We start from the raw sequence: 19,628 nt of genomic DNA, 5'->3' as shown, positions 1-19,628 counted from the left end.
AGCTCTATCAATCATGACCAAGATACCATAACAAAACCTCAAACTAGAAAAAGGTCTCAGTCAAACGAAGATAACCCCTTGTCCTCAGTTATGCTTTAGCTCCGGACTCATGAAAGTGGAATGGCCACACAGACTGCATTCCCTGGAAACTGGACAGAAATGCCATGACTGACATCAGGACCTGAAGTCATGATCAACTGCTTCCTGCCTTAGCCCTGACCAGTCAGTAGAGCCCCTAGCCCCAATTTCCATAGTAATCACGATTAATGATTTTTTCTTATATAATCTGAATTTTTTTCTTTATATAATCAGGAAGCTAGGTTTTTGAGAGCAATAGCTCACCTGTGTCTCCAGGTTTGGCACCAACTTCTCAAATAAACCTTTACTTTCTCTGATGCAGACTCCTGCTTGTATCTTATTTTGGCTTGGGTCCATGCAGGCAAGTGGACTCTTTTAAGTCCACAGTAACATTACCTTGAGAAAGCATCAGGCACAGCTGTCAGTCTCTGGGCAGTGAACAATGTTTTTGGACTAGACAGAAGTGATGATTGTCTGCTGTTTTAAGATCTCCGGGCAGGGAAACACCAAACCACTCCCGTGTCCATCTATTTGCTTCTATGACAGTCATTTATTAAGCATCTACCGTGTGGGGTGCTAGGCAAAGGTGACAGTCCCAGGTGGCAGTTTCAGTCCTCCCTGCCCTCAAGGAGCTCTGTGTCTAGGGAGGAAACAAACATGTAAATCATGGCAATAAAATGTGATAAAAGTTGAATTAGTGAGGGACACACCCAGAGGTAGGAGCCAAGGAGGGAGGTCCTAACTCTTCTGCCAATTGCATATTGCAAATTCATTTGACAAAAGACTTACTTTGCTATAAACCTAATCTCTCTTACTTTAAATTTCTTCCCTCTAATCTTTAAATGTCTACCAGGTGCCTGGCACTGGCTCAGAAAACTTGTTGAATTAAACCAAATCCACCTCCTAAGTTTTCTTCTTCCTAATATTGTTAAGTATATCACTCCTTAGCTCTCTCTCCCTTTTGCAGTGTAATCTCAACTCCTATGATGGGAGCAGACAAGACAGCATAATAATGATGAGAGCATCAAACTGTGATCCAAGTCTTGTACCTACTCTGCTATCTTTTTTTCTATATAACAGTGGGATGTGACTTTAGGGGATTTCTTTAAATCATCTCTAAATTCGCACACAATGCTGAGAGCCTAAGTTTCTCATATGTTCCATGCTCTACCACCAGAGGGCGGCCTAAGGGACTCCTTAGGGTGTCTCTCCTTGCTCTCTGCCTCTTAACATGCTCCTTCAGGCTCTACCAATGCTCTTTAGTCGCCAAGGTGACCCCTCTAAGGTGAGTCAGGCACTGGAGGAGAAGTGAGGCAAGCTCCAGGGCGCTCAGGAAAATTTAAGCACAGGCTGCTTGACCAAATGGTCCACGCATTGGTTATTCATTCTTTCTCTCGTTGATTATTGCGTTCCTTCTATGAGCCACGCCATACTCTAGGGCTGTGGATACAACACTGAGTCACAGAGAGGAGGGCACACCCTCATGGGGCTTACCTCCTAGTTGGGGAAGTGATGACAAAAAGATGCATACGGGATGTATGCAATATGATGCCATGTCCTGATGATTGCTATGAAGAAAAATAAGTCAGGAAGAGGAAATAGAGAGTGATGGTCCATGGGGGGGGGCGGGGGGTTTGCAATTTTAAATAGGAAAGTCACTCTGTGATGACAGGCAACAAGAACCGAATAAAATAAGGGAGTAAGCCAGGCCCTGGGAATATCCAGGGTGAAGAGGAAACTATCTTGGTACAGGGTATAGAAGAGGGCATCAGGATTCCAGGCAAAGCCCCACACTGGGAGTAGACATTGTCCTAATCCTCTGAAGTGGTGTCTGCAATTGCAAAGGACAGATAATAATTTTTGTCTCCCAGGGTTATTGAGAGACTCAAGTAAGATAAGTCCCACAAGTACAGATGTTTGTGATGAGCTGCTTGTGACACACTGATAGTCAGTTTCACTCTCAGGTTCCAGTCCTGGGGTCCAGTCCTGTGGGATGCCAGCCTCTCCAATAGGATTCTGTGTTTTCTGGTCACCTCTGTGTCAAAGACACATTGGGGAAAAGAAGGTCCCTGTCAGTGAGAAGCTCAGCCAGAGGGTTCAGACAGGCCAGAAAGAAAGAAGATGAGCTCATGGTAATCCCCTCCCCAGAAGTTTTGAGGGCTACACCTGGCTGAGGAGGCCCTCCTGGTACAGGTCCTTCCAGCCTCCCTTGAAAGAACATCCAGACTGTGTCTGGCCTCCCTCTCTCCCTCTCCTGCTCAGTCCTCATCCTCTGGATCAGGGAGGAAGCCAGGTCCCTAATTCTGGGTGACCAATAACAATAAAAAGCATTAATAGCCCCATGGAAAGAATGACTAATAATTGAGCATAATGAGCAGACAATGAGCGCTGGTTTCCCTGGGACTCCGTCCACAGAACAGGGAAGAGGAAAAATATTATTGTTACTCTGAGAGCTAATCATGGCTTCTATATTCACCTCCTCACAAGACAAGAGGGCTGATGGCCAAATCAGATGCAACTTAAACAGAGCAATACAGTCTTAGGCCCAGGGAGCATGACTGTCACTCAGCTGACTCCTTGTTGCTTACAAGGGAGAATAGAGGAGCAAATAGCCTGGTGGGCAGAGGCCCCACCTCTCAAATTCTTTCTCTTTAGTATTTACTGCCTGAAGATGCCCCTGGTTCTGATCCCAGTTCTTACTCCCAAGTCCCATCTGCTGTACCCCAGGCCTGTTGGAGGGTGCCAGTGGGGCTACTAAGAGGGTGAAGACCAGACATAGGAAGAGTGAAAATGGAGGCTAACCAGTCCAAGTTCCAGGAGGTCAGTCCTAGAGGAGAGATCGATGGACCAGGGAGCCGAGTGGAGAAGAAGGAAGGGTAGAGCTGAGTACAGATCGCACCACCAAATATTTTTTGAGGGAGGGGGACGGGATATGAATTGCTTTCCAGAGTAGTGATGCTCAGCTAAGGGTAACACATTATGCTGGGGTGAGATTCCCTAACAGTATCTCCCAAGGTCCTTAAAGTAAATAGCACTGCCAAACCCACCCCCAGCACTGGGGGAAAAATTCCCCCATTAACTGCTTGTTAATGGAAGTGGGCTGCATCCCTCAGAGAAAAAAGACCATCCCATGGAGAGGAGAGTGGCTCAGGGGAGACAGTCACCCATGAGCAATGAGGGCAGGATAGACAGACCCACAAGAGAGCACGGGCAAGTGGCTCTGTGTCAGAGCCAAGTTCATCTGCCTGTCGCCCCACCCAGCTAGACTGAGAGCTCCTGGAGGCCAGGCCTTGGCCATCAGTGTATCCCACCTGACACTTACAGTGGGCTTTGCATGCAGTAGGTGAGGTTGGGAGGAACAGAGGGCATGGAAACCAGAGAGGAAGATGTGCTCAAAAATAACGCAGACAGGGGAAGGGTGGCCTGGACACATTCATTCATTCTTTTGTTCCAAAAAACTACCAAGTGCCTCCTGTGACTAAGCACTTGGAATTCAGTCAACGGCCATACATTGTGTCCACTAACATGGACCCCCCTCTCCTCCCACCCCAGTTCAGGACCAATGGTTTCTGTCACATTTTGAGGCCATGTGGGGGCTCTGTCGATAATGTGCTACAGAGTCTATTTGAGAAGAGAGGGCAAAAGAGTCAGGCCGGAAGGGGAGTGGATTCTGCCTTTGATCATTTTCATAAGGAAGAAATCATAGAAGCAGGTAGAGAGGGAGAGACTAAAATGGGTGAGTGTAGCCCATTTACATGAGTTTAGCCCACGCCTGGGCTAAAGAGGGTCCACCCAGCATACAAACTCGTCCTCTCCATCTGTGTTCTTGGCCACAAGAAGGACGAGGTGGAGAGTGCAGATGACTTAGGCCACCCATCCCCTCTATAGGAAAAATAGCTCAGAAGGCAGACCCCTCCAGGGAGTGGGTCAGGAGCATCAGCTTCGAGGGAACAGTGATTGTAGGAGAGATGAGTCCACCACAGGTAGTGTGATGGAGAAAGAAGGAGAGAAAAATGCATTTATCTGCACAGAGCAGAGAGAGGTGCACAGGAAGGAGGAGCCCACAGGTCCTGGAGCCCAGAGTGGCTTTGGTGGCTTCTCCACCTCTCCCCACCACAAATAAGCTCCTCTTTCAGACTTTTTCTCTTCCTACTTTTGTCATTCCTTTTTTTCTCTCTTAAGCCTACATCTTAGGTCTACCAAGGACTCTTGTATGGAATTTATGAAATTTCTAGAATTTCTGTCTTGATTTTTAGGCCCAAGAATGAAACACAGAGGAGAAAAGCTTGAGTGGGAGGGACAGCATGTACTGTTGACTTTCTCACTTAGGATTTCTTAACTTTCAAGACTCTGATGACACATAAGGAATTTTGCACACATTTTTACAGGGTTCGAAAAACCTTTAACGTCTGTCCGTGGACCACTGCCATTAATTATGATGTGGTGTCTGTCAGCTGTGAAGAGGAGTGGAACCTGTGTGGGCCCTGGAGTCCAACAGGCTCGGGTTTGAGTCCCTTCCAAACTCTTTTGCTTGTTATCAGTTTGTTTGAACAAATAATTTAAACTCAAGTTTTCTCATCTACGAAATAGGGAAGAAAAACACGTACCCTGTAGGGTCATAAGGGTTAAACCACAGAGCAGAACACCTGTGGAGAACCTGGGTGCTATCTGGGCTGCAGTGGGCAATCAGGAAGTGGCAGTTCTCTCCTCCTCAGCTCCTTTCTGGCGGTACTTTTCCCCCATTCAGAGCCCTTGGTTCCCTGGGCAGTCCCCTGTTTCCCCTCTATCCTGGTGTTCAGACCACCTACAGCACTGGCCCAAACAGCCATTCCTCCACCCACCCTTTCTCTGTGCATGTGCTTCCCAAGCCAACCCTAACCAGGTGCTCCTCCTAAATACACTTTCAGTGCCACCAGGGTCCTGAGTCTCAGCTGCCTGCTCCCTGTTTCCTTCATTCCTCAAGGCCCAGGAAAAGTTCTGCCACTTCCTGGAAGCCAGAGGCCTGGCCCTCTCTCCATGGCAGCCTTCTCTCCATGCTGTGTGCTCCAAGTTGGACTGCAGCAATTCATCTTCTTCCTCACTGCAACTTCCAAAGCAGGACCGTGCACACTGAGCCAGTGCTTGCTGCTGGATGCTGGAAGCAGTACAGCAGTCTGGATGGCGTGGAGTGGACTTGCCTGGCCTTCTTCATGAACAAGGGCAGGGACCTTGATATCTTGCCTGTGGAAAGCACATGCTTTAAGTTTGTTTTTTTTCCATCAGGGGTGGGTATTCCTGCCACCCACACTCTCTTACCAGTTGATCGATTGGGACAGGCACTTGCTGGTGGGGTCATGTGTACTCTGCCACTAGGAAATATAGCAGACTCCCCCGTACCACCCGCAGTCATTGGCTAAGTGGTGAGCAGCCAGAAGGTGGTCTGGCTTGGGTGGGCACTCAGCCAGTGTCCCTGCCCTGCCTTGCTAGACCCTATTAGCTTCAGATTTTAGCTGTCTGAGCTGAGAGAGGGCTAATGATGAGCATCACAGACACAGCAGAGTAAAAAACATAGAGCAGGTGGTAGGATGGAGTGGAAAGACGTAGACAGAGTAGACGGGAGGACAGCAGTTGGGGGTGGAGGGTGGGAATGTGGCCACACACCAGGTTGCGTGGGTGGCTGGAAATCTAACCAGCGGCCCAAAGAGACTGTGCCTCTACCAGTGATGGCTGTCCTGGCCAAGGTCTGACGGCACTGGAAGGAATGGGAGGAAGAAAACAGGACGAACTTTGCCACCTCTGTGCTAGAAAGGAACAGGCCCCACTGTTCCTTCCCATCTCTCCGCCCACAAGGCTCCTTGCTTCTCTCGTCTCTCAGCCACTCCCCTTTCTGCTCCCAGCACCCCCTCCCTCCTACTCTTCTCTACCTGGAGATAAGCCAGTGGGGTCTGAGAGTCTAGGGAGGGAAGAGACGTGGCCAGGAGGGGCACTGAGGAAGGGGCTACATCATTTTTTAATAGCACACCTATGTGCACAGTGTTCTGCTGCTTTGAAGGGGGCAGGTGGGGCAGAGGAGGCTTGACTAGGTCAGCTGGGCTGGAGACCGTGGACAAAGAACCCAGGGCTGTAGGATGAGCCCAACCTACTTGCTTTCCCCCAGTGGAGGACACAGACAGGACGCTGCAGCTCCGTTTGTTGAATGCTCGCACCAGGAGCGCTGTGCCCTTCGTCCCATTTAATTTTTCTGATAATTTCCCATATTATAGTCACCAAAACCCACAAGGCATGATTTGAAATATTCCCATTTGACAGATGAGGACATCGATAGTCTGAAAAGTTTAACGAGTTGCCCAAAGCTGGGAGGTTAGCTACGATTTGAACCAGGTCCTCTGATTCTAAATCCAGTGTTCCCTGCCCCACCCCGCATTCTGCATCAACCCTCTTCAGTGGGTTCTGTTCTATCACCATCTCTCACCATAGCTCCCAAGGCCCCTTTTCCTTTCCACTCCTATTTTGAGTGATAGCAAAAAGTCAAGGGCTAGATCAGATGGTAGCTGCTAGTAGCATGTGGCTATTCACATTTAAATTTAATAAAATTAAACATTCAGTTTCTTGGTTGGTTATACAAGCCCCAATCCAAATGCTTAGTAGCCACGTGTGGCTAGTGGCTACGTAGCACAGACAGAGAACATTTCCATCTTTGCAAAAAGTCCCACGGGCAGTGCTGGGTTGAAGTGAGAGGCAGGCAGGGATGGGGAGAATGGATGAGACCAGGCTAGGGCTCCAGGGAAGCCTCATGAGGAGACTGGGGAGTATTGAAATGAGAGTCTGGGTGAGGGTAGCAGGGAGAGGTCTGGGTGGGCGTGGGGGAGCAGGAGAGAGCCGCTTGACCTGACTCCCAGGCACCTCCCTCCGATACTGATACTCCCAGCAATACTAGTGAGTAATTAGTTGGCTGGGGTGGGACCAGGGCCAAAACAGGAGGGAGGGGAACGTGATGGAGGGAGGGGAATGTGATGGAGAAGGAACCTTCCCCTCTTAGCAGATCCTAGGCTCTGGTCCTCCAGTCCTGCCTTTTATCCTTCGGAGACCCTGGACTCTAGGCCCTCCTTCATTCTCCCCAGATATGAGCTGGGTGCTTCCTGTTTGCTCATCCAGGCGCAAGAGCTAGCTAATGGGCGGCAAGGCCACCACCTCCCCAATTATCCTTATTATGCTCTGGCTCACCCACTGGAGTCAGGATCACCATCTGGGGGGAAGAGCTGTGAGTGGCCTGTGAGTAACAGAGGCCCAGCTGTGACAGGGGTCCCCAACCCAAGCCTCTCCCCAGGCTAAGGCTCTGGCACCCAGTCCCTAAAGGGCCCCAGAAGGGAGCCTTGGGAGCTTGTGTTTTGGAAGGTAAAGTCTTAGTTTCTGAGCAGAAATAGCTCACTCATTGATGGAACACTTGATAGGTGTGTGGCAGGCATGGTACTTGGGCAGTGACAACAGGGGCCACAGAGTGTGGGGTGCAGATCCTTACATATGGAGGAGAATGATGGATCCTAAGGGAAGCTGCAGATTCATGGATGGGAACCTGGTGGGGTTAACCAGGTGTTGGGAGTGGGAGCCAGAGCTGGTACTCAGGTGCGGAGGGCAAAGTCGAAATGCCAGTATCTGTCTGCAAGTGGAGGGAGTATGAGGAGGTTAATGCAAGGAAGGCAAGGAGTGAAGGAGCCAGGTGTCTGGGCCCATGGTGAGAGTGGCCGCCTCAGAGTGGGCGGCCACCATCGGGGCAGAACGCCTGGTTCGGGTTAGGCAACAAAGAGCCAGAGGCGGGCCAATCAGGGCCCGGGGCCACGGGTGCCCAGCACTGCAGCCACCTCTGCTGCTGAGTAGGCAGATGCCTCTACTGATTACTTCAGTTCCTCCCGGCCACACCAACCTCCCCCTGGGCACCTGCCCTCCGCCTCTCCTCCCCTCCCCACAGTGACTCCTGCCCAGAGAATGTCCAACCCTGCCATAAAGACCCAGGTATCCACCACCTGCCCTCAGTCAGAAGGCCACAGTCCAAGATGGGCTCCTCAAGGGCACCCCGGACGGGGCATATGGGAGGGCGAAGGATGATGGCACTGCTGCTGGCTGGTCTCCTCCTGCCAGGTAGGAGGCTGGTGGCCCTGGGAGGAGGGAGGGCAGGAGAGGTGGGAGAGGAGGGATGCGAATAGTAGGTCAGGGAAGGCCGAAGGGATTGGGGCTGAGAGGAAAGCCGCTGTGCTATAGAGTCCAGGAGAGGACCCAGGAAGGGGGTGGGGGGGTGGGGGTGGGGATCCGGAATCTGACATTGGAGTCTGCGGGCTGCTCCTTAACTGCTTTGTCACCCAGGCAAGTTACTTAAACTTTCTGAGCCTCAGTTCCTGACACTTTAAAATAAGGTTAATGATAACACCTAACTTCAGTCTCTCTATGTATGTGACAGTGCTTTGGAAATTCTAGAAGGTTATATAAAAGTTGGTTGTTGTTATTTGAGTTCTAGAAGATGAAGACTGAATATTTTAAAGCAATAATAACTGCTACTATTTATAGAGCTCTTTTTATGAGCCAGACACTGTTCTCACACATTAAATACATTAGCACGTTTGATCATTAGAACTGTAAGAGGTATTTGCTAGTCTCACTCTGCCCATGAAGATGCTGAGGCTCGAAGAGGTTAGGAAACTGGTCAGGAGCACCAATCCAGAAGCAGTAAAGCCAGATCCAAACCGCAGGCTGGGCTGTCGACTGGATTCTCACAGCAACTTTGTCCATGGCCCCGTGAGGGTGGAGCAGGCTGTGTGGTGTTGGGGAGCAGAGAGGGAGAGTGAGGCAGAGGACAGACAATTAGTGCAGATGGCTGCAAGTGAGGTGTGGGAAGAGTTGGGGTTTGGGGGAATGTGCAGAGAATTTCTTTTTGTTGGGGGACATCACAAGTTGTGGACACCTGGTTGTTGGTGGAAGGTTCAAGGAGGAGTGGCAGTAATAAGTCATGTCTAATGCTTTGTTTTTTCAAAGCCCCTTCCACACAATCAATTGCATTTAGTGCGCACAGTAATGCTGTGAGGAAGAAAGACCAATGGCCTCTCTGAATGTATAAATTAAAGCTCAGAGAGGTTTCATAACTTACAGTATGTAGCTGCATCATGTCACTTAGGACCAGAAGGAGTTGAGGGGGCAGCAGAGGAGGAATGGGAGTAGGTGAGCCTGGGGTTAGAAGTAAAGGTTAGGTTGAGGAAAGAGGTGGTTCTGCATCCAGGGGGGATATATGAGCAGGAGCAACATGGTGGAGGTGTGGTGGGGTGGGCAGACAGCTGGCTGGGTAGAGAGAGAGAAAGCTGATGGTGGTCATGAGCCTTGAATAAGGGTTTCATTCTGGTGTCCTTGGGCTGGGCCAGGGGAAAAGGGTGGATCAGGGTGTGGTGACCCATCATGCTGTACCAGCAGGTTCTGAAGGAACAGTGTGTGCCCCCACAATCTGGCCCCGACCTAGCTTTCCTGCACGGACAGCACTGAGATGGGAACAGAATTTCCATTTTTCCCCTAAGCCTGACCTCTCACGAGGAAGCTGGTGACTGAATCATAGTCCTCAAGTGTCTTGACCTCTACTTCAGTCCCTCTGCCACTGGCTTTCTCTTTTCTCAGTGTCTCTTTTGCTATTTGTCTTTCCTTTCTCAGTCCCTGATTGTTTTCTATTGTGTCTTCTCTGTCATTTGGCCCTACAGTCTTACCTGAGGTTTCTTCCTTGGGGATCTATTTCCCATCTCTCAGAGTATCAGTCTCCCCCCTCGCTGTCTTTTTGAGGTCATTCTTGTAGACCATTTATTCTGCCTCTCTACCTCCCTCTTGTCTTTCTTCCAGGCCTCTCACTTTGAAGTCTCATTTTCTTTTCTGGTAGATGTTTGCAGGGTCCTGCCCTCCACCTGCCACCTCTTCCCAAAACAACGAACTGCCCTTATTCTGCCATCTCACTTTCCTTTAGAGACAACAACCGGTCTCCCTCCCTTTTCCACCTCAAACTCTCTCTGAGCTCCTCTCAGGAGAAACCAGAGTGGCAGGTGACTGAGATGAGTCCGAAAGGTGAGGGAAAAAGCCAAGTCTCTCAGGCTTTTACTAACCATGATTTTCCTCCCCAGAGACCTTGGCAAAGAGCATCGGGACCTTCTCAGACCCCTGTAAGGACCCCACACGTATCACCTCCCTCAATGACCCCTGTCTCGTTGGGAAGGGTGACTCCAGTAGCTTCGGTAGCCACGGTGGCTCCAGCAGTTCCAGCAGTTCCATTTCCAGTCCCAGTGGCTCCAGCAGTGGCTCAAGTGGTGGCCATAGTGGTTCCAGCAGTGGCTCCAGTGGTGGCTCCAGCACTGGCTCCAGCGGCGGCTCCAGCACTGGCTCCAGTGGCAGCTCCAGCAGTGGCTCCAGCAGTGGCTCCAGCAGTGGCTCCAGTGGCGGCTCCAGCGGCGGCTCCAGCAGTGGCTCTAGTGGATCCAGTGTTGCCCAGGGCGGTTCCTCAGGATCTTTGTTATTTAAGCCAGGAACAGGGTATTCCCAGATCAGCTACTCTTCTGGGTCTGGCTCTGGTCTGCCCAGTGCATCCAGCTTCTCCCAATCAGGCAGCAGCTCCCACTCGGGGTCTGGCCCAGCTCTACCAACCAATGATGGTTCTTCTCGCTTTGTAATAAGCTCTTCCCAGTCTGGAGGAGGCTCAAGCTCTTCTGTCTCCCAAACTTCCTGGATGTCCAGCGGTGGTGGCCAAAGGGTCAACTCTAACTTACACCCCTGTAGTTCTGACATCCCCGACTCTCCCTGCAGTGGGGGGCCTATTGTCTCACACTCTGGTTCCTACATCTCCAACTCCCACTCTGTGTCAGGAGGTCAAAGGCCAGTGGTGGTGGTGGTGGAGCAGCATGGCTCTGGTGGCCCCGGAGTGGTTCAAGGCGCCCCCTGTAGCAATGGTGGCCTATCAGGCAAGCCCTGTCCCCCCATCACCTCTGTAGACAAATCCTATGGTGGCTATGAGGTAGTGGGTGGCTCCTCGGACAGTTATCTAGTTCCAGGCATGACCTACAGTGGGGGAAAAATCTACCCTGTGGGATACTTCACCAAAGATAACCCTGTCAAAGGCTCTCCAGGGGTGCCCTCATTTGCAGCTGGGCCCCCCATCTCTGAGGGCAAATACTTCTCCAGCAATCCCATCATCCCCAGCCACAGCTCTTCCAGTTCCAATATCTACCAGTCAGGAGCTTCTTCAGCCATCGTTTTCCAGCCAGTGGGCTCTGGTGGGGTTAAGCTCTGTGGAGTTGGCTCCACAGGCTCTAAGGGGCCCTGTTCCCCCTCTGGTTCTGGCATCCACAGCAGTTCTAGTGTTTCTAGCGGCTCTGGTTCATCCTACCATCCCTGTGGCAGTGCTTCCCAGGGACCCTGCTCCCCACCAGGCACTGGCTCTTTCAGTGGCAGCTCCAGCTCTCAGTCAAGTGGAAAAATCATTCTTCAGCCCTGCGGCAGCAAGTCCAGCTCTCCTGGTCACCCTTGCATTTCTGCGTCTTCCTCAACGTTGAGTGGGGGTCCTGATGGCTCTCCACACCCTGATCCCTCAGCTGGCGCCAAACCCTGTGGCAGTTCTGGAAAGATGCCCTGCCGCTCCATCCGGGACATCCTGGCTAAAGTGAAGCCTCTGGGGCCCCAGCTGGCTGACCCTGAAGTTTTCCTACCCCACGGAGAATTACTTGACAGTCCATAAGTCAGCTTTTGCAACGTGCACGAGTAAACACACACACACACACACACACACACACACACACACACACACACACACCATCTCCCAGTTGGGAGAAGTCCCGGATCCCAGGCTCCTCCCTTCCAAGATTGCTGCTCTACTTCCTGCATTACCCAGTGTGGCAGACTCTCCTTTATCACATCTTTTTTCTTTGTCTCTCCAAATTGTGGACTCCAAATCCCTTTTCTCATTCTCTCCTACTGCTTAGATTCCTGTCCTACTGAAGCACCCTCTCTGCCAGACAACCACTCCCTAAAGTTTCCTCTGCCATTTCTTTGAGATAGTATAGCCCATTGGATAACCCTTCCCATTCAAATTCTTGACTGGGAAACCCCTGAAATGTCCCAGAGAAACTCTGATGCTTGGACAAGTCATCCTCTCCTCTCTTCTGTTGACAAATAAAGAACAATCTAAACTATTATCTGAAAACAATGACCACTTTTCACTCTCTTTGCCATCTGGTCAAGCAACATGATATGCCAGTGGGTTCTCACACTCCCCACTCCATACCCACCGTCCACTATGGAGCTCACCACACATTCTGTGAGTTCCCAACACTCTTCCTTGCTTCTTGAGATCTCCATCTCTGTCCCCCTTCCTGGATGCCACTTCCCTCAATGCTCAGACGCTTCCCTGTGTGAGGGAGATGCCAGGGCATCCGAGAAAACTGGAGCAGACATCTCAATAAACTATGTGAACTAGTGATTGACTTTTTGCCTTCTTAGAGTCCTAAGTCTCCTCTTAGGACCTGGTTAGTGCTCCCCTATGCCGCTAGAGGTCCCATGTCCCCCATTTTCATTCATAAGTTAGTTGGCCCAGTGTTTTTCCTATACCTTACAGCTCCTCCCACAAAGGAGGAAAACAATAAATATTTGTTGAACTGAAAGTAGAGGTAGCCTAATCTCCCAGATCCCTTCTCCCACTTCTCTCATTGTTCCAGGAAATGCATTCTCTCTCTCCTCCCCCATTCATCTGGATCTTTCCTATTCCCTATAGAGTCCTAATTATTTTTCACCCTCCCCACCCAAACTCCTCCTCTATCATTAGTTTGCCTCACCTTCTAGATGCCACCCTCTCTGGGAGTCCTGAGTTTTGATCTCCTGGGTTTCTGGGACACCTGGACCTGATTCCTGGTGACCGAGTAGGAGCCCAGGCGGGTATTGCTCTGGGAGCTGGAGGTGGAGAAACTAAAAGATAGCTAGGATGAGAGCCAAGCATTGTGACTCACTGGCCTACATAAATGTCCCAGGCAATGGAAGAACAGAGCCAATAGTGTCTCCTCCTCCTCTGCATTTTGCTGCCTCTGCTGTGGTTCTGGAGTGAGAGCTGTGGGACATGAGAGAATAGAGAACTAGAGTGGAGAAGGGGAGGTGGCCTCTATGGGAGAAAAAGAGAGAAAGTGAAGAGGGTGGTTAGGACCATGCGACTATGTCCTGGAGACAGGCCAGGGAGACACTGAGGTCCAGGAAGTTCTTACATTCCAAGAAGGGGAAAGCAGGCATGCTTATTGCTATAGGAAGGGCCTCACCTCAAAGCACAGGCCACCTCTTAGAACCTATGCTTGGCTGCAAATGAATTCACCCTATCCTAAAATTGAAACCATTTCCTCCTATTGGGATAGTGTCAGCTGATCCCAAATTTAGGACTGTTGAAATTCCAAGTCCCAAACCAACATAAATGCATTACATTGCTCAGAAATGATCTGAGACAGCTGACCCCACCTGCATGGTTGACTAAAGATGGAGGAGGGCTCTGGGACAGTCTTGTTTCTGTCATCACTATTGAGTCACCCTTGGTCTGGCATGTGGCCCCTGGACTGCAGCCAATGACAGGAATCAAGGCCCTCGGAGGCTGTATGGACCATAACTGCAGGAGGGGTACAGCCTCTAAAGTGGAGATTTCTCTAGTCTCTGGTGTGGTCCTGGTCAAAAGCTTTTGCAAAACTGGTGGATAGCACCCCAAAAGGCTGTTGCCCTCTACCCATTGGTCAGCTCTTGAGAGGAGCTCTTCATTCTTCCAGTAGCTAGCCAGTAGAAGCTGGGATAAGGACAGTATCATAAAATTTAACAGCTACTATTTAGACTTCATGTAACCAGGGAAGCCTAGTCTGGGTGTATTCTGGAGGCAACAGAGAGAACGAAGGCATTTAAACACTTTTTGTTGTAAAAATTTCAAGTGCACTGAAGAGTGGACAAATAGTTAATGAATACTTATGCTCCCATCACCTAGTCTTAACAATGATCAACTCACGGCCATTTGATAAAAGCATTCAAATGCCCTCTTCTACTATTAGTTAAAAACAACTGCTTGCTTGTGCGCTCTCTCTCTCTCTCTCTCTCTCTCTCTCTCTCTCTCTCTCTCTCTCTCTCTCTCTCTCTCTTTGTATTTCTTATATTCTGTGGACAGATCTGACGATCTGTGATAGGAAGAATGACGCCCCGCCCCCAATGTTGTTCACATCCTAATCCCTAGAAACTGTAAATATATTAGGTAGCCTAGCAAAGAGAAATTAAGGGCACAGATGGAATTAAGATTGTTAGTCAGCTGACCTTAAAATAAACAGATTATCCTGAATTATTTGGGTGGACCCAATGTAATCATAAGTGTCTTTAAAAGTGGAAGAGGAAGAGGAGATTAGAGTGATGCAATGTGAGAAGATCCTGCTGCTTCTGTCCTTGAACATGGAGAAAAAGACCATGAGCCAAGGACCTCAGGTGGCTTCTAGAAACTGGAAAACATGAGTGAATGGATTCTCTCCTAGAGCCTCCAGAAAGGAACCTAACCCTGCTGACACCTTGATTTAAACATGGTGAGACCTGTGCCAGAATTCCAATCTTCAAAATTATAAGATAATACATTTGTGTTCTCGTAAGTCACTAAGTTTGTGGTTATTTGTTATAGCAGCAATGGGAAGTCACTACACCACCATCTCTTAAGGATGGTGACAAAGTCTGTTTCTATAAATACAGGGTCTCATCTAGAACAACCCCTCAAATGGTGGCCACTTCTGTCCCCAGAACCTTCTGCAGGTTGGAGTCAAGACAAAGGAGCTGTATGGATGCATGAGAAAGGGTTGCTGGGAGACAATGATCTGGATCCCAGAAAGAAAAAGAGATCCAAGTGTATTGTGAGAAAGCAATGAAGAGATTGGGAAACCAAGGGTAAAGGTCTCATGTGCTTGGTGCAGTGAGCCAAGTAAGAATAGGGCTGGCAACAGGTGATGAGCTCTGAGCCAGGACACCTGGGTCAGGAAGGGGTGGGGAGCTTGAGGAAAGGAGCCAGGGTGGGAACACTCAGCTTCCCTGGGGTATTCAAATGACACCTGTTGCCACAGACCACATCAGGAATGAGGATGGAATGTAGAGATTTATTGTCTCCACAACCACTGGCCCAGCCTGTTTCTGCTGTTCCCGCCCCACTAACAGGATAAAAGGCTGGCTGTCTTGAGGCCAAGGGAGATGCTAGGAGCTGAGTAAGATGAGGGGCTGTGTGGTGGGGAGCTGGGCTCCTCTGGGCTTGCTCCTGGTCTGCCTTCATCTTTCAGGTATAGAGGCTGTGCTGGCCCTTGGGCAGGAGGGAACTGGGGGTCCTGGGGAACTGGAATTAAGGGAAGGGGTAAAAGCAGAACAGTGCACCCTTGGGTTCCTAGGGGAAGTAAGAGTGGGCTTTGGGGAAGTAAAAGAACTCAAAGCAAAGGGAATCAGGAAATCAGTGAAGGAAGGCTTTCCCTAAGGCTTCTTTGCTTCAAATATCCTCCTCTTCCCTTTCCCTAAGGCCTCTTTGCCCGGAGCATCGGTGTAGTGGAAAAGAAAATTACCCAAGACTTGAGGACCAACTTGCCTCTGCTTCGACAACCTTCCTCAACCAGCCTCTCCAACTCCAAACATCCTCAGTCTCAACAAGATCCTAGGGCTAATGATTTAGCAAGGGTTCTTCTGAAGCCCAATGCTTCTCCATCAGACAGCTCTCAACCAGCAGGAGATTCTGGGGTTCAGAGGTGGCCCCCTTCTTGGGGACTGCCCTCCACGGAATCCTGGCCCTCTGAAGATCCTCGGCAGATGGCGGCTGCTGCGATGGAGGACCAGGTGGAAGAAGTGCTGCCCGAAGAACTGTCTTTGCCTTCTAGTGCCACTGCCCTCCCCCTGGGAGGTGGGTCCTCTGCACACTCTGCAGGCCCCTCGCCTGAGGCTTCACTCCTCCACCAGGATGCTGAGTCTAGGCAGCCACCCCGTTCCAACATCCAGAGAGCCCAGGGAGAAATCATTGCCCAAAACCCACATTGGTCTCCCATCAAGAGGATTCAACAGCCACTTCTGCCAGGTCACCCCTGGGGAACCTTGAGTCCCAGTGTGTCCTGGGGAGGTGGAGGTCCTGGAACTGGATGGGGAACAAGGCCTATGCCACATCCTATGGGAACCTGGGGTATCAATAATCAATACCCAAGTTCTAGCTGGGGGAATGTTAATCGGTATCCAGATTCCAGCTGGGGGAATATCCATTTACATCCAGGCATTAATAATCGGTTTCCTTTAAGAGTTCTCTATCCTCCTGCCTCTTCTTGGAACATGCCGGCCGACTTCCCCAATCTTCAAAACCCTGGGTCACAGTGGGGTTAGGAGAATGACAGAGGGGGAAACCCCAAATTGGAAGTCAAAAAAGGGAGTCCTGCTCCCACTCCTTGCAGTGTGAGCTAAATCAAGATTTAATCAGCATAGTTTGTAGCACCATCTTCCCTGCTACCCCATGATGATTGCCAATAAAACACAAGCAATTATTGAATCTGCTCCTTCGCAATGTCTTTTCTTCTGGGTACAAACTGAAGTGAGTTTTGTCTATCTCCATTTTCTAGCCATCTCCAAGTCTCCCTAAAGAACTTCCGATGCTCTCTTGTTGTCCTTATCCTTTGCAAAGTGTCAAAGCCCAGGCATTTGGGGATGTAGCCTCATGGTCTCACTTGGCCAGGTGGGAGAGCTGGTTCCAGAATTGTCCTAAAATCTGACAAAGAAAAGACGGGCAACAGGATTAACTGAGATGGCACATGTCAGCACCTAGTTGACTAAGAAGGGAAAGTTTCGGTGGTGAGACGCCCAGTTGGAAGAATGCATGAGGGGCCGACATGAGAATGAAACGGCAGACACCAACTTTATTGCGGAGACCACACTTCTGTTGTGAGGAACACGCTCCTGCTGCTCCCCAGGGGACCACATGGGCTCCACATATATCAGAGTACAATAGTGGCATTCTGCCACACATATGTGATGTAATAAGCTGAATGTTTACATATGTTCAGCACAGGAGCCCTACTACATTAATATAACATTCTAAATCCGAGGTCCTATTCCTAGCTGTGAGCCTGGATCACAGCCAGATCCAGAAGCCGCCAGCCCTGAGACCCACAGCACCTGTGACAGGATTGAAGGATGAGATCCAGGAAGTTGGTACCAGGGCCAAGTGGAGAACGAGTACCCTTTGATTCACAGAGAAACAGAGAGTCAGAGAAAATCATTTTGTCTATGCTTATCTTTATTTCCCCAGGAAGTCAATCTTCTTGGAAGCCAAGGGTGCACTGATCTCCTCCCTTCCATGCATCACTTGGCACATTGTGCCCTAAAGAACCACACACTTTGAACATTTTCTAAATAAATAGCAGACCTTAATAAAGGAAGAAAGGAAAGAGAGAAGGAAAGGGAAAGAAAAACCTTGAGCCAACAATACTACCTATGGCTGCATTTGATACTTTTATTCCCAAGTGATGGCACTTCTTTTGGTCACACTAGTTCTCTCCCCTCCCTTTGATTTTCCCAGGAGCTTGGCATTTTTGTACCGATGCTGGAGTGAGGCAGAGGAAGGGAGTCATTCTAAGAAGCATAGAGAGAAGCTAGCCATCTGGGGATGACGGGGTTTCCAGAGGGCATGTGAATTTCCCCGTGTGGTATGTGTATTTCACTGGTCCAGATGTATGTACCCTCTGCACAGTCTCAGGATCTCCCCTGGTCCTGGGAATTGGAAAGATTGTTGGGGAAGAAGTGGAAGGAAGATAAATGCCAGAACTGGAGGGATGGGGAGCTACTTGCCTGAGTGGGAGGTGGGTGTTCTCAGAGGAAATTCTCCTGCTCCAGTGTCTGCCATCATACTCCATCCTGCACCAAGAATTCCTCCTCGGGACACTTTCCCATCAACAACCACTCCTGCTTCTCTACCACCTCAACTTCCTCCCGCAATTCCTTCCCACCTTAGACTCAGAATTTCTTCCTGTCCTGGTTCTGTGATTCTGCCTTCAACACCTGTCTCTTCTCTCAGGCTTATGGTCTTATTTCTCTCTATCCCTCTTTCTGGTTGCCCCAAACCCCAGTACCACAAGGACAAGGACTTTGTTTTGTTCACTGCTGCACCCTCAAAACCATGGACACTGTCTGGACCAAGATTGGCACTCTGCAAACAGAGTGAACCCCCACCCCCACACCTCTCTCAGCTTCCTCTGCCTTCTCTCTTCTTCCACCTTATTCCTAAACCACAGGGCTGCACCACAGACTCTAATCTATACTTTTGTGTGACTCTCCCATAGCCTAACTGATATTTTTTTTACGAACAGCCCAGAGCCCTTCTCAGCTCATAAAATACTCTGTACATTTCATCATTTAACCCTCACTACCATCCCTAAGGAAGGTGTTTAAGATAAAGAAACTGAGGTTCAAAGGGATCGAACAATTTACACAAAGTTACATAGCTAACAAGTGACAGAGTCAATGACTCAAACCTAATTTTTGTCATTGTCTGTCTAGGGAGAGTTCTAGCACAATACGCAATTAACAAAAACTCATCTAACTTTTATTGAGTACCACTTTGTGCCAGTCTCTGGATGAGGTGCTTCCACACACGGCCTCGCAGCTAATCCCCAGAACAATCCCATCAGGTGGGTACTGCTGGGCCCATTGTACATGTGGATATACTGAGGCCCAGAGAGGGCAGCGAGCTAAGGCTTGCACAGAGATAACATTGAGCTGAAGGAGTCTGTGCTAATGGAGGGTCCCAGAGTAGCTGTGGTCGGCCCTGTCAGAGGCCTGTGCCTTAAGGTAGGTTGTTAAAAACATATTCCTGATGGATCAGTAATCTGTGACATAATAGAGGTCCTAAGGTTTGTGGTGCAAGTGGTGGCTGGTATACTGAGTTTTTCATATTTGTTAGTGGTTAATTGGTGGGAATGGTGGCTGGAGTCACAGGAGTCATGTCTCCTCTCCTAGGAGGGAGGGACGGAGTGCAGCAGAAAGAGCACTTGTCTAGCAGCCAGAATACAGAGGTTCCCCTTTCTACGTGCTGATGCAGCCTTCTCTGTTGTGTCAATTTAGGTGAGTCATTTACCTCTGTGGACCTTAGTTTTCTTATCTGTCATATGGAATGAAAGTAGTGTCCAGTCTCCTCACAGGATAGTTAGGAAGTTTGATTAAGATAATGATAAAGTGCATTAGAGACTGAAAAACTCTGAGCAATTATAACAGATTGATTATAATGCAGTATGTTGTCCCAGTGAGGCTGGTGGGACCACACAGAACAAAAGTTCTCAGCCCCACAGCAGGAAGCTGGTCTGGTGGGGTGGCCATAGTCGATGGTTGAAGTTGGTGTGATGCTTGCCGCTGGGAATCACACTCAAGAGAATTATTGCAAGACCAAGAAGAAAGAGCTGACTTCTCATTTAAGTATTTTATTCCTCAAACTATGTTCACTCAGATGTTTTTCTCTTACACACTCTTCGATGATAATAATAATAGCTTCCTTTATCATATAATCACCA

At 49.5% G+C, this 19,628-nt stretch overlaps 2 protein-coding genes across 2 annotated transcripts; both read left to right on the top strand.

The window, feature by feature from the left end:
• The first annotated feature begins 8,108 nt into the window (after positions 1–8,108).
• On the top strand, positions 8,109–11,803 carry CDSN (corneodesmosin). Its single transcript, XM_016136849.2, has 3 exons — positions 8,109–8,193; positions 10,200–10,350; positions 10,504–11,803. The coding sequence occupies exons 1-3, from the start codon at positions 8,109–8,111 to the stop codon at positions 11,801–11,803; spliced, it is 1,536 nt and encodes a 511-aa protein (XP_015992335.2).
• Positions 11,804–15,296: 3,493 nt separating this feature from the next.
• Positions 15,297–16,602, top strand: CUNH6orf15 (chromosome unknown C6orf15 homolog). The gene is made up of 2 exons (XM_016136848.2): positions 15,297–15,383; positions 15,614–16,602. Exons 1-2 carry the CDS (start codon positions 15,317–15,319, stop codon positions 16,453–16,455), a joined length of 909 nt encoding a protein of 302 aa, XP_015992334.2. The 5' UTR covers positions 15,297–15,316; the 3' UTR covers positions 16,456–16,602.
• Positions 16,603–19,628: the final 3,026 nt, after the last annotated feature.

Source organism: Rousettus aegyptiacus, unplaced genomic scaffold (genome assembly GCF_014176215.1).
Source record: "Rousettus aegyptiacus isolate mRouAeg1 unplaced genomic scaffold, mRouAeg1.p scaffold_m13_p_1, whole genome shotgun sequence".
Lineage (NCBI taxonomy): Eukaryota > Metazoa > Chordata > Mammalia > Chiroptera > Pteropodidae > Rousettus > Rousettus aegyptiacus.
The sequence above is the reverse complement of the archived record's forward strand: the minus strand, read 5'-3'. Positions and strand labels throughout refer to the sequence as shown.